This window comes from Lucilia cuprina, chromosome 3 (assembly GCF_022045245.1).
Source record: "Lucilia cuprina isolate Lc7/37 chromosome 3, ASM2204524v1, whole genome shotgun sequence".
Lineage (NCBI taxonomy): Eukaryota > Metazoa > Arthropoda > Insecta > Diptera > Calliphoridae > Lucilia > Lucilia cuprina.
In genome coordinates this window covers 48,139,597-48,155,080 of record NC_060951.1, presented here as the reverse complement: position 1 = coordinate 48,155,080, position 15,484 = coordinate 48,139,597, and the positions used below count along the sequence as shown (strand labels likewise).

General features: G+C 25.6%; 2 protein-coding genes across 3 annotated transcripts in view; one reads left to right on the top strand and one right to left on the bottom strand.

The window, feature by feature from the left end:
• The window catches only part of LOC111683019 (innexin inx1), a 33,977-nt gene extending 28,125 nt beyond the window's left edge, over positions 1 to 5,852 (top strand). For both annotated transcript variants that reach the window (XM_046945952.1, XM_023445053.2), the window contains 3 exons: positions 1,523 to 1,630; positions 4,921 to 5,429; positions 5,502 to 5,852. In XM_046945952.1, coding sequence (XP_046801908.1) covers positions 1,523 to 1,630; positions 4,921 to 5,429; positions 5,502 to 5,724 — 840 coding nt within the window. In that variant the 3' untranslated portion in view covers positions 5,725 to 5,852. The remainder of the gene's footprint in view (positions 1 to 1,522; positions 1,631 to 4,920; positions 5,430 to 5,501) is intronic.
• Positions 5,853 to 9,054: 3,202 nt separating this feature from the next.
• LOC111683023 (ras-related protein Rab-21) lies at positions 9,055 to 10,290 on the bottom strand. Its single transcript, XM_023445056.2, has one exon. The coding sequence runs from the start codon at positions 10,132 to 10,134 to the stop codon at positions 9,469 to 9,471; it is 666 nt and encodes a 221-aa protein (XP_023300824.2). The 5' UTR covers positions 10,135 to 10,290; the 3' UTR covers positions 9,055 to 9,468.
• Positions 10,291 to 15,484: the final 5,194 nt, after the last annotated feature.

The following is a 15,484-nucleotide window of genomic DNA, read 5'->3' as shown; positions in this document are numbered from 1 at the left end:
CAGTCGAACTTTTATAACAACAAATACTTATATAGTATTAGTCTAATCAAATAGATATTAATATCAGATCATCGATATTCTCAAGCTGTTAAAGCTGCATGTCGTGTATTTAAACGCCATAGAAATTTTAAAGGCTCTTTTCGGAAGCATATTTTCCATCATGTTTGACAGAAATAAGCCGTTTTTCAATACATGAAATTTCAAGTAAAATGTTTTACAAATCCTTAAGTATTACATTAGCAAAAATATTTAATTTAAAAGCAAATCGTCTTTGCCAGACGTCTAGAAGTTTTTAGAAAATCAGACCACTTTTCATCACTTCAACATAAGCCTTTTTTTAACTTCATAACAAATTTATTGGACATTCAAAACCACAAAAGAAGTAACCCATGATTTAACGTGCAGGAATTGACACAGACATTAAACGACTTATTTTACGAAAATGGCAAGTATTAAAAATTAATAAATTGTTTCTAAACAATTTGGCGAAATATTAGAAGTTACATTAAATGTATATCAAAAAAATTATTAACATATTTTAGCTCTTATAAAAATAAATTTTTAAACCCTATCCTCTTACATATTCTCAATTGTTTGCTTCCTTTTTAGAAGACAAGAAAAAAAAAAACAAATTTCTTTTAAATAAATGTCAATTAAAGGAACTAACTGATGCCAAGAGCAATAAATAAAACAAAATCATACTGTAGAATCATATCCAATTACCGATTCTTTGAAAGGTTGTCTTAATTTCATGTCGTACGTTTTTTCATATTCCTAAATTGTTTTGCAAACGAAACGGTTCTTAAAACTAAACATATTATTTTAAAACAAATAAAACTATAAAAACAATCTTAAAGGAAGAAATTAAAAAAATATGTATGTTGAAAACCATATTGAAAATGAAAAGAGTTTCCCAATCTTTAGTCTTATTTTTTGTACCCCATAACATATCATTTAAAGTATAATTAAAACCAGATAACGCCTCCATTTAAAAAATATATATAAAAATCTCAAGAGAAAACTTTGGGGGGCGTCATAAAGTTGTCTGCGCATAAATTAAAGTATTTTTTTTAAAGTTTATATACCAGTGAATTTGTATTCATTCCTGGCTGTCTTCAGTTTATAAGTCTTTTATATTTTTTCTGCTTTATAGTTTTTAATAATTCATAAAATGTACATCTGATGGAGTATTTACACGCTATTTTGCAAACGTCCAGTACTCATGTCAATGTGTGTGCCATTGCATCAAAATTCTTTAAAAGTTTTTTATTGCATTGATCATGCGGGTTTTATTTTATACATAGAATTTTTTGTATGATAAAAGGATTCAATTCATTAATATTTTATATGTATAAGAAAACGTTGCACAAAGCTTTGACATGTGGTATTATTGCATATTTTTGTTGAAAAGAAATAGTTTTATTAAAAATCTTTTTTTTTTGTGAACTTGAAATACATATTTATGTATTTGAAAAAATTTTTACAATTTGAAATCTCATATTTTTCTTTATAATTTTTTTAGGTTGGTCGCGAAGTGGCACATCCTGGTATTGCAAATGATTTTGATGATGAAGATGCTAAAAAATACTATACCTACTATCAGTGGGTTTGTTTTGTGCTCTTCTTTCAGGTGAGTTTTAATACTTTGTTTTTAAAATACAAAACATTAATTAAATTCGTATATAAGAATAGCCACATGAAAACTTTAATTATTTGGTGGCGTATAGGCTAACAAACTACAATTGTGGTCAAAACAAATTTGAAAAAAAAAACTACACACCAACATAAATTTCAAAACAATGCTTACTATACTTAAAACGCGATTTATATATGTGATGCAATATTTTGTTTTTTTATGCGTGATTACTTTTAAAGACAATTTAAAATAAAAAAAGTTTTTTTTTCACACGTTTTATACTATAAATATAAACATTTCAGTTACATAGTTTTAAATTTCAATTGTTTAAACATTAATTGAATTAAATTTTTTTATTAAAACAAAATCGCATAAAATAATTGAATCAATTAATGTGAAAATAAAGAAATAACATACGTGTGTTACAGTTATTTTAATGCTTCAATTTTTGTCAAAAAAAAACAAAATATTGATATTTGTTTATTTTTATACACGATTGATCACGTTTTCTTGTAATGATCATTTTTGGGAGAGATCTAATTTCGTTGTTTATATTTCTTTATTCTTGCTATTTTTTCGAATTTCTTCTTTTTTCTTATTCTCTTATTTCCAGCTAAATATGGTTAGTTCTTTAATTTTTTCTTTTCTTCTTAGTTGTTGTTTTTTTTCTATAGACAATTTAAAAACCATTTATTTGTCTACACGAGTTTTTTAGAAGTGATCTTGTTACTCTGTACAAGTACTTAAATTTCGAAAATCATCATCATCATCGTCGTCAACCATTGTGTTTAAATTCAGTCTTTTATTACTATGTTTTTCAAGTACTTTATGTTGTTAAGTTTGGGATGAGTTTAAAACTATGTACATATGTATAAAGTTTTTTTATGTATGTTTATACAAATATAGTAGTTTCTCAATTCCACTTCAATTGGCTTTAATTAAGGTTTTAATGTTGTTTTATATACCATACATACTACATATATAGAAATAATTTTTATATAAGTCATGATTACTTATCGTGTAGATTGTATTGTTGAAAAATTTGTTCTATTCAATCTAACAGTGGGCCTATTCGAGTTGATCAAATTTGATCAATATTTTAATAATAGATTTATTAAAAAAATGTTGTCAATTATTATAAAATGAAACTTTGCAAACGATATCTTAAAATTTTAAAGGGATAACTTTATCGTGACAAATCAGTTTTTTTTTCGAATTTTATTCTCATTTAAAGCTGATTTTTTATTGGAGGCATAATAGTTTGGGTATTAGCAGTTATGGTCCGATTATCTTGAAGTTTATTGTGAATTTACTTTTTAAAGCAGTTATGAGTGTTGAAGACAGTTTCTGAAATGGGAGTTATTACGGGTGTTACTGTCAAATATAGACCTATATTTACCATACTTTTTTATCTTCGATTGATATTTTGATGTTTTATAAACTGAATGACAATATAATATAGGTCCTTAAAAATCGATTTACTGATGAAAAAACTATTTCCTAGTGAAAATCAAATACGAAATTAAAATTTCTAACATATGTAAATATATTTTCAGATTTCTCTGAAAATTTATCCTCAACAGTTATTCAATAGATTTTCTAATGAAATTATTTTCAATTCTGTTGAAATTTTAATTTGATAAGTGGAAATTTATAAAATTTCAAAGAAAATTAAATTTTCTTGTTAAAATTAGAAATTTCTAGTAAAAATATGGATTTCTTAGTGTATAGTGAAATTTAAAAATTTCTAGCAGAATTTCGATTATAATGGAATACCGCATTTTTGAATGTGATTTAAAAATTTTAATAAAAATTTAATTCAATTAAAATTTTTTAGTCACAATTATATTTTCGAACAAAAAAAATTAGAAATTTACATTTATTAGTGAAAATTCTTATAGATATAGATATATAATTCATATAGATATTATAACACGGATTTTGGTCAAATGTTCTGTGTTTTAACAACCTATTTATACGTAATTAAAGGAAATTTTTGTCTATATATCGAAAACAAACATACTGCCTGTTCCTCTTAATGCGAACGAACATTTCTTTCTCATTTTTATATTGAAAACAATAACCATTTTTGAATTTATTTGTTGTTTTCAATATAAAACTAGAAAATACTTGTTCGTTCGCGTTTAAAGGAACAGTCCCTTAATAGTCGTAATTATTTACTTTTTAACCATATTGAATATATCTTCACTTTTCATACCTAACACCACTATAGTTTGGAAGGTATTATGCGTTTGTGTTGATGTGTGTAATGTAAACCATGATGATGAAATACTCTTCTTTTGGTCTAGGGACGAACGCTATCGAAAATGAATGAAATCAGTCTTTAAATTCACCTAGCCCCCATACAAACGTATCCCCGAGTAAGGCTTTTAGGTTCATAATTACATTAAATGTTCTATTATGTCAACAAAAATCGCCGATTTTTTGTAATTTTCTGATAAGAAACTGACTTAAAGTCAATGTTTACTTATAAACATTAATAACACGATTAAATTGTCCATAAATAACGTTAAAGTTGACGTAAATTTTTATACCAAAATTTATAAGGATAGGTCCGTATTTACCCCTACTCATCTATGAGCACTCTTGTAAAAAATCTCTTTTTTTTTCAAGAATTATTAAAAATATTTCCGACGATACATTCATACTTGTTTAAATGAAATTAAAAAAAAGAAATGTAATAAAACCATAACTGTTATACTGTTGGTTTTGATTAACTGAGACCGATTGAACTTCCAATTGTTTCTCAAAACAAATGCAGTAACCTATGTATTTAACTCTGTTATTTAATTTTATTGTGTTTTTTGCTTTAAACACCATTCTGTATTTAAAATTTTTTTGTTATTTTATTTTGCTTTATTAACCATTGAAGAAATGCTGACTTTTGGACGTGATTTAAATTAATGATGAATTTGTAGAAAAAAAGTAAAAAAACAAATACAAAATGAAAAACATAGTCAAACTTCCAAAATAAAACTTTATAATTTTTTTTTTTTAAATCACGCACAGCGCCTAACAAATTAAATTTTGCAAACATATACAAATATACATGCATTGATAAAAAAAAAACAAACTAAAAGATCAATGACCAAAGAGTTTGTAAAATTTGGTTGATGTTTTGATTTAAAAACAATTAAAAAGATTTGCATGTTTGAAAAGAAAACAAAATAAAAAGTTAAATAAAAACAAACAATTATAAATTCGTTAATACTTTAATAAAAACACATTTAAAAAATGCTTATTAATAATTTTCTTTTTTTAAGGCCATTGCATGTTATACACCAAAATTTTTATGGGATAAATTTGAAGGCGGTCTTATGCGTATGATTGTTATGGGCCTGAATATCACTATCTGTACGCGACAAGAAAAAGAGGCTAAACGTGATGCTTTACTCGATTATTTGACAAAACATGTCAAACGTCATAAGATGTATGCCATTAGATATTGGCTTTGTGAGGCTTTATGCTTTGTCAATATCATTTTACAAATGTATCTAATGAATCGTTTCTTTGATGGTGAATTTATGTCATATGGTACGAGAATAATGCAATTGTCAGATGTGCCACAGGAACAGAGAGTAGATCCTATGGTTTATATATTTCCCCGTGTAACTAAATGTATATTCCATAAATATGGTGCTTCGGGTTCATTGCAGAAACACGACTCTTTGTGTATTCTACCCTTGAATATAGTGAATGAGAAAACATATGTTTTCATATGGTTTTGGTATATGATTTTGTTGGCTCTCCTTATAGGATTGTTAGTATTCCGGTAAGTTAAAAACTATTTTGTTATTTGAAATCCTCTTTATGTTATTAATTCTATTATGTTTCTTCCCTACAGCGGTCTTATGTTATTTATGCCCAAGTTCCGTCCTCGCCTGTTGCATGCCCGCAATCGTATGATTAGTTTGGAAACTTGCCGTATTTTATCACAAAAATTGGATATTGGTGATTGGTGGCTTATCTATATGTTGGGCCGCAATTTAGATCCAGTCATTTATAAAGAAGTTATGACTGAATTCTCTAAAGAAATTGATCCTTCTAGATATAATCGAGCTAAGTGATTTTATTTTTGTGTTTTTTTTTCTTTCTGAAAATAACATAACAACAACGACGACAGCTGCTAAAGAATTTCTAATACATTTAATTTTTGCATCAATAGTAGTTCTGTGATTAAGTTAATTATCATAAATAAAAACAAAATACAATTTTATAACCAACTTTTTCTCTATTTCTATTTATCAAAAAACTATTCATAATTTGTAATAAGTATGATCACAACTCTAAAATATAATAAAATAGTAGAAGAATAGCAATATTCTTGAAATTTTAGTTTTTAAGTAAAAAAAACTTTTAGTTCGTCTTTTTTTAACTATATTAATTAAAAACATCTATATAGTATGTATAAACAAAAAGAAAAATATTGTTCGTTTTGTTTTTTATTTACAAATACTTTTGTTTCGAATTTAAGAGTCTTATTAAAAAAAGTTTTGTATAATATAAAAGAAAAGTAATAAAAGCATTTATATATTAATATATGAATTATTTTTTAAAAAATGCAAATTTATTGCATCACTTTATAATAACAATAAAGTACAATAAAATAAAAAAGTTGTATTATTTAATTGCAAAAAATTTAATCAAAATAATGAATCTATTACGTTATGGATTGATGAATAAAACTATAATTAACTGCAGATTAAGTACGATATAAGTACAAACGGCGAAAAAAATAGTTGAACTATATTTTCAATATATATTTACTAAAGAATAGTATAATAACAAAAACTATTCTTTAGTAAATGCTTGACATTGAAATCAGTTACAGTTTAATTCTTGTAAAATTCAAGTTCAGTGACAGTTCTTTTAAGTGAGACAGATCCCAGTATAAATTTAGTTTTAGTTTATTTGTAGTTGTATTCTAGTTTCTAGTTCAATTCCAGTTGAAGTTCTTTTTTAATTTTAGTTCAGTGTTAGTTTGTTTCTAGTTCGGTACTAATTCTAGTTTAGTTCTGTTCTATTTCAGTTTTAGTTTAGTTTAAGTTCAGTTCAGTTCTACTTCAGTTTTAATTTACTTCTAGTTCGGTACTAATTCTTCTAGTACAGTTCTGTTCTAGTTTAGTTTTAATATAGATCTAGTTCAGTTCTAGTTTAGTTCTAGTTCAGTTCAAGTTCAGTTCTAGTTCAGTTCTAGTTCAATACTAGTTCAGTTCTAGTTCAGTTCTAGTTCAGTTCAGTTCTAGTTCAGTTTTAGTTCAGTTCTAGTTCAGTTCTAGTTCAGTTCTAGTTTAGTTCTAGTTCAGTTCTTGTTCAGTTCTAGTTCAGTTCTAGTTCAGTTCTAGTTCAGTTCTAGTTCAGTTCTAGTTCAGTTCTAGTTCAGTTCTAGTTCAGTTCTAGTTCAGTTCTAGTTCAGTTCTAGTTCAGTTCTAGTTCAATTCTAGTTCAGTTCTAGATCAGTTCTAGTTCAGTTCTAGTTCAGTTCTAGTTCAGTTCCAGTTCACTTCTACTTCATTTATAGTTCACTTTTAGTTCGATACTAATTATTCTAGTACAGTTCTGTTCTAGTTCAGTTTTAGCTCATTTCTAGTTCAGCAATAGTTCTTCAGTTTATTTTTAGTTCAGTTCTAGGTCTTCTAGTTTAGATTTACTTCAGTTCTAGTTAAGTTTAAGTTCAGTTCTAGTTCAGTTCCATTTCATTTTTTGTTCAGTTCTAGTTTAGTTCTAGCTCAGTTCTAGTTCAGTTATAGTTCACTTCTAGATCAGTTCTAGTTCAGTTCTAGTTCAGATCTAGTTCAGTTCTAGTTCAGTTCTACTTCAATTCTAGTTCAGTTCTACTTCATTTTTTAGTTCACTTTTAGATCGAAACTAATTCTACTAGTACAGTTCTGATCTAGTTCAGTTTTAGCTCATTTCTAGTTCAGCACTAGTTCTTCAGTTTGTTTTAGTTATTTCTAGTTCTTCTAGTTAAGTTTAAGTTCAGTTCCTGTTCAGCTCTAGTTCAGTTCCATTTCATTTTTTGTTCAGTTCTAGTTTAGTTCAAGTCCACTTCCATTTCATTGTTCAGTTCTAGTTCAATTCTACTTTAGTTTTTGTTCACTTCTAGATCGGTACTAATTCTTCTAGTACTGTTCTGTTCTAGTTCAGTTTTAGCTCATTTCTAGTTCAGTACTTTTTCTTCTAGTTTAGTTTTAGTTCAGTTCTAGATCAGTTTTCGTTCAGATCTAGTTCAGTTTTAGTTTAGTTCAGTTCTTGTTCAGTTCTAGTTAAGTTCTAGTTCAGTTCTAGTTCAGTTCTAATTCAGTTCTAGTTCAGTTCTAGTTCATTTCTAGTTCGGTTCTAGATCAGTTCCATTTAATTTTTTGTTCAGTTCTAGTTCATTTTTAGTTTAGTTCTAGTTCACTTCTAGATCAGTTCTTGTTAAGGTCAAGTACAGTTATATTTCAGTTCTATATCAGTTTTAATTGAGTTCTTTCAGTTCTAGTTCGGTTCTAGTTCATTTCTAGTTCAGTTTTGTATATTTCATTTCCATTTTCAGTTCTAATTCATGTTTATATTCTTTCCAGTTCTAGTACAGATATAGGTCTAGTTTAGTTCTAGATCAGATCCTAGTTCAGTTAATTACATACTATGTGTCCCAATTTAAATAAGTTAAATTTTAATTCTATTTAAAATCAACTTTATATCTATTTAAATTTCAATTCGGACGATATTATTTGGGTAAATATAAAATTTAAACCAAAAAAAAAACTCTTTTAGTTTTTTCAGAAATATAAAGATCATGAGGGCTCAACAAAATGATTTTTCAGTTGGTTTTGAAATCTAATCTAAATAAGAAACTTGTAAGATTTGATGACAGAGATATTCTAACAATAATTTTAATATTATGCCGATAATAAATTTAACAAAAAGTAAGTTGCAAAATGTTTATCTTTAAAAGTATTGTAAAGGTTTAAGATAAATAATATAAATGAAATGTAATAAAAATAAACTTACCCGTTTGAAATTTTTATGAAATCAGCTACACCATCAATGTTCTTTGTGTCTTATTTGTTGCTTATTATTTATACAAATCATATCCAGTTGTATCATATCCTGTTGTTTTTAAATACTGATATCTAGCTGCTACTTTATTGTCACCTAAATTTATTTGAAAGTTAATAACGCCAATAACTTAATAATAATTCACCTACCTCTGGTAATTCATAAACATAATGACTAAAGCCAAAAGATTTAAACGTTATCTCCAGAAAGGTTGAGTCATAAGCAGACATGTTTTAATTACTCTTAATACAACGGCGTACAAAATATGTTTTCCTCGGTGTCAGCTACAATTTTTATTTTTCTTTCTTCTTTTTATTTCTTTCTAGGGAATAGATAATTAAAAATTGATTATATGGACAAGCATTTTTTTTTAATTTTTACAGAGACATGATACATTTGATACATAAAAGCTTGAGCTACTTTTTAAAGTAGAAGTAGAGAAAATAATAGAAATGAAAAATTTCTAAGCTATTTTTTTTTAAGAATAAGTAGAAATAAACAAATTATTAACAATATAATATTAACTATATGTACTTTATAAACATACATACGATTTTCTTTATATATTTTTGTTTAATTTAATAATTTTATCACATAAATTTATTTATTTAAATAATTAAACTACTACAGTTACTCGTTCACATATGCAGGGTTGGTATACTTTTATTACTGCTGCACATTTTTATTGTTTAATGTAGAGAAATGTTTTTGGGTGGTTGGGTGAATAAATGTGGTGGGATTATTTATTAACCCTTTATAACAACATTTTAACCACAACAGGAACGAGAACCTTCAGGCACTTGGGTTTGATTACCATCATTGCCTTCTGTGGAATCTTCTACGATTAAACGTCTTTGGCCGAATTGCTGTTGAGTCATTGTTCTTTGTTTTTGATTGTTTTGTTGGGCATGTTGCACCATAAGTCTTGTTAGCTCTACAAATACTTCTTCTACATTGTCATTTGTTTTGGCAGAAGTTTCAAAATAATGAGCACCTACACTTTCAGCATATGACAACGCATCCTCTTCCATTACTGTACGATGCTCTTCCAAGTCTATTTTATTGCCTGCTATGGCTAGGATTATTTCAGAGCCTAGCATACGTTTAAGTTCTTTAACCCAATTTTTTACCTTTTGAAACGAGTCTTGATCGGTGATATCATACACTAGTATGGCACCATGAGAGCCCCGATAGTATATGGGTCCTAGAGCATGAAAACGTTCCTGTCCGGCAGTATCCCAGATATTCAATTGCACCTTGCTGCCATTTTCTAGGGTCACCTTCTTGGTGAGGAATGAAGCCTGTAGTGTACTTATATGCTGAGGATTGAATTTATCCTCGACATATCGCAAAACAATCGATGTTTTTCCCACGCACCCCTCCCCAAGTAGAACAACTTTAAAATTATATTGTGTTGGCTGTTGCGAATTCATTTTGTACACTCATTTATGGCCTTTTATATTTGCTAATAGATTTTGACACTTTTATTTGTGGATAAAGCACTTTTCTGTATTATTTTCTATTATTTTTTTACGTCTTGTGAAAAATCTAATTAAATGCAAGTGAAAATGTCAACAACAAATATTAAATTTGCAAATTTACAAAAACAAATTGACAGATTAACTTGGTATGCACTGCGCCACCTATGTGTCAAATTCGAATAAGAGTTAATATGAAGTTGCCATGTGTAGAGACAACAAATAGTGCCATATGGCTATAAATGTATAAAAATCGTTATTTTTAAAATCTATGATTTCCAAACCAGCATTTAAACGATTATAAACAAATTTAAATATTTCTTAAAAAACTAGAAAATGAAATATGTTCATATCCAATAGTAATCCAATAGTTAAATTGTTCAATTTTCTTTTTTTGTTTAGTTCTAGTTCAGATCTATTTCAGTTCTAGTTCAGTTCTAGTTCAGTTCTAGTTCAGTTCTAGTTCAGTTCTAGTTCAGTTCTAGTTCAGTTCTAGTTCAGTTCTAGTTCAGTTCTAGTTCAGTTCTAGTTCAGTTCTAGTTCAGTTCTAGTTCAGTTCTAGTTCAGTTCTAGTTCAGTTCTAGTTCAGTTCTAGTTCAGTTCTAGTTCAGTTCTAGTTCAGTTCTAGTTCAGTTCTGATTCAGTTCTAGTTCATTCTAGTTAAGTTCTAGTTCATACATACAACTTATAGATGACCTAGATATTTCAATTTTCTAACATTTAACATAATGAATAAAGATATTTTAAATTTCCAATTTATTAGCAAACATTTTGATATTAATTAATTATTTATAAAAAAATTAATAAAATGCTTTCAATAAAATTGTATAGTATAGACTAAGTAATAAATAATGTATTAATTTCTAAAACATGCATACATTTTTATACTTACAGTATATAACAAATTTAATTTGCGTATCCATTTAAAAATAAAAATTTAGTAAAAAAAAAACATTACATTCTGCAATTGATTAAAGACAATCTGGAAAGAGGAGAAAAAAAATATTGAAAAATATTGTAAAAAATAGTTTTATTTATTTTATAAAATTCTTCGTTTAACAACATTGTCTTTACAATTTCTTTACGTGAATAACTTTTTTGACAAACTGTATTATAGTGAACATTTTATTGCATTTAAATTATAAGTTGTTTGCATTTTCATTGTTTGATTTTTATTAATTTTATTACAGAATATTGTAAATATATTTGTAAGTATTGTTTGTATGTTACAGTTTTTCTATTAAAAGTAAAGTAAAATATTAAAACAAATTTCTAGACATTAATGAACAAAGACAATTTAGTCTAGTAAAAAAAAACATTTTTCAGTATTGTGAGGAAATTTCCTACAAACAAGCTAAACAATTGATTGTTCTCTATTCTACTTGGTTATTTCTAAAGTTTAGATAACAGGAGAAATAAGTAAAGCTTTTATTTATTTGGAATAATAAGTTAAATAATATTTAATTCATTCATAAATTTAAATATTAAAAACTGTGTAACACACGTTTGTATTTAAAGTCAATTTAAAAAGTCTATATTAATAATTTAAATAAAAGATAAAACTTAAAAAACAATTCTTAAGATTAACCAAAATTACAAAATAATTAATACAATTAAGGGTTTGCTTTATTTAGCACTATTTTGTACTAACAAATATAAACTGTTTATAGGTAAGTAAAACACAATTGTTAATATTTGGTAATTTGTAAAAGCTAAACTTAAATTGCATTAGATTGTATTTTATAGCTATTAGTATTGAATAAACATCTATTTTAAGTTATTGATGAGTCAACTGAAATAGATGATCACATTAACTTAAAAGTTTACACAATGCTGCATATAAATGTAGTAAGGCAATATAATTATATTTATATAAAGAGGGTTATAATACACTGAAAAAAATCCATACCTAATATATACGAGAAATGTCGTACATTGTACGAATCGTTCGTTGTTTCGCACAACGAAATTCTTTCGTAATATATACGAAATTGTACGAAATATTTTAGTATAATACAAAATATTCTTGAAAAAATTAATTTACATAAATTAAAAAAGTGAATTTTGGATAAATATGGTAAAATTTACGAAATATTAATTTATTCAAACATTTTTGTTCATTTTAAAATAAAATTTCTAATTTTAGTTCCAAATTATTCTCCACACGAATTTTAAATTTTTTTTATGAAAATAATTCGTGAATAATATTATACTTTTTCTAAATTTAATAAAAATGTTGTAGTTTTATTTAATCATAATATAATTATTATCATTATGTTTAATTTCGCTAAAATTTAAGAAAAAAATATTACGAAAGGTTTTCGTACTTTCGTAAAAGAAGAAGAGGGTTTTTTTAAATAATATTTCGTATTATACACGAAATTTTTGTAAATATTACGAAAATAGAAGTTACGAAATTTTTTTTTCGTAAAGTTGAGCATGGATTATTTTCAGTGTATATATATATATATAACCTTTTTTATTGAAATTTAAAGTTTAAATATTTTTTGTACTTCTTTTCAAATTTTACATCGTATATTTTCTAAAAAATATATTTATGATTTTAATCGTTTTAGTCTCTAATTAAAACCTACACTAAAAATAATCCATGCTGAACTTTACGAAAAAAAATGTTTTTCCAAAATTTTAGCGAAATTAAACATAATTTTATTAATCATATTATCATTCAATAAAACTACAACTTTTTTATAAAATTAAAGAAAAAGTATAATATTATTCACGAATTATTTTCATAAAAAATTCAAAATTCGTGTGGAGAATAATTTTGAACTAAAATTATTTTAAAATGAACAAAAATGTTTGCATAAATTAATTTTTGCTTATATTTATATATTTTTCACTTTTTTCAATTTATGTAAATTAATTTTTCCAAGATTATTTTGCATTATATTAAATTATTTCGTACAATTTCGTATATATTATGAAAGAATTTTGTGGTGCGAAACAACGAACGATTCGTACAATGTACGAAATTTTTCGTATATATTAAGCATGGATTTTTTCAGCGTATATCTTGTAGTTTAATACTATTATTGTTAAAAAATTACAGTTTTAATACAAGGATAGTTCCTTGAAAATATCCTTGAGTGAAGGATATCTCAAAAAAAGTAAAATCCATTTATATTTGTTGTATTTGTGTTCCATTACTAAAAATGGGACAATAAGGAAATGTGAAAAAAACAATTTTTTATTAAAATTACTCGCATAATTGAAAAATTGAAAATAATCCATGCTTAACTATACGAAAAAAAATTTCGTAACTTCTATTTTCGTTATATTTGCAAAAATTTCGTGTATACTACGAAATATTTTTTAATAGAACCCTTTTCCATTTTTACGAAAGTAAGAAAACCTTTCGTAATATTTTTTTCTTAAATTTTAGCGAAATTAAACATAATGATATTAATTATAATATGATTAAATAAAACTATAACATTTTTATAAAATTTAAGAAAAAATATAATATTATTCACAAATTATTTTCATAAAAAAATTGAAAATTCGTGTGGAGAATAATTTTGAACTAAAATTAAAAATTTTGATTTTTTTAATTTTTTGAAAAAGTTGACTAAAAGACTTTTTTAATAAAAATATTCTAATGTCAAATTAAAAGACATAGGATTTTATTAAGATCTAAAAGGATTAAATTTAATGCTTGTTAAAAAAATCTTAAAAAATGTAAACTTTGAACCACAAGAAAATTTAAATTCTAATAAATTTAGAAATTTTGAAGAAATTTAAACTACGTATTTATACAAAAAATATGTTTCATCAAAATCGGAAAGGGTAAAGTACAAAACCTGTTCGAAATTTTTTCAAATGCAAAATATTATTGATCATTATTTTAAACAAAATTATTTAAAATTTTCCATCACAAATCAATTTTTGTATGAAAAAATCAAAAACTGTGTGATTGTAAGTTGTTATTGTTTTGTTATTAACAAAGTTAATGGAAATTGTGCAGAGATGGGGGAAAATTAAAAAAATATATATTAAAAAAAATATAAAAAAAGTTAAATTAATTTTATTTTTTATCCTTAACGATTGAAGTGAAAAATAATAATAATTAACTTTCTTTGAATACATATTTCAAAAGTATGAGACAACTGTTTCGTACTTTTCCACAAAGACAGTATTTATTCCACTATTTTATTGTTCTAAGTAATAAAATTTTAACAATATTTATTAAGAAAAAACTTTATTTAATCTGCACAACTCAGTTTGACAAGTTTGGTACTTTTTGCTCATCAAATAGTACGTAGCAACATAATATTTAACATGGCTGGTGAGAATTCATAAGAGGTGACTCTTTGCTACTTCAGTCTTCAAATGGTACTATTTGTATGTTCTATAATATGACGACAAAATACAAAATTGAATCTAGAAATATACATTTTAACATAGGGTAGAAGAGTCATAGCCATAGGGGCACATCTGCCAAGCGAATAAATTGAAAACTGGGTAATCGATTTTATCGCATTATCAAATTTTGTTTTCGTTTATCAAAGGGCTGTGAAAATATTTCACTGTGTGAATTTTTGCGCTAACTTTTTTAGTTTTTGTGATAGAAAAAATATATTGGCCAGTATTAGAACGTCAATAATAGTGAACAATAAGACATAATAATATTTTCGATAATATTATTTAAAGCCCGAAAAAATTGCAACTAAACCCCAGAACTGCCCGTGGGGCACATGCGCCAAATATATCTAATGCTTGTGATGTAGAACAAAATTTGGTTAAAATATAGAAAAAATCTGTAATAATCTGTTTTAATTTTTTTTGTTAAGTTTTGTGACTTAGGAAAGATTGAAGGAATAAAACTAACGCCAACATATCTAAGTATCGGAACCAAGAAAAATATTAAGCATATGTATTGTGGTTTTAATTTGAGGCCGCCTCAAAAAAAAGTGGCTATGGTTCTCCTTCTGAATGAAAGAGAATCTACGAGAAGTAATTTTTTATATTTTTTGTTGTTTAAATGATACTTTTTTAGAATAGAAACTAGAAACTAAACATACATATTGCTAAATGAATAATATTCTATATGGGAGACATTTTGGTATTTTTTATTTGTATTTGGATTGGGTATTGAAGCACCGGAAAACTTTATTATGATATATAATCAAGCTCCTACACGTGCTTTCAACAGTCAAATTTATGGAGATATATCATATAGTCATTTAAGGACCTTAATGTTATGGATATACGATCTATATTTCAATGTTATATAAATGACATAAAATGCATTGAGTAATATAGTGTTCTTATTATACATCCATGA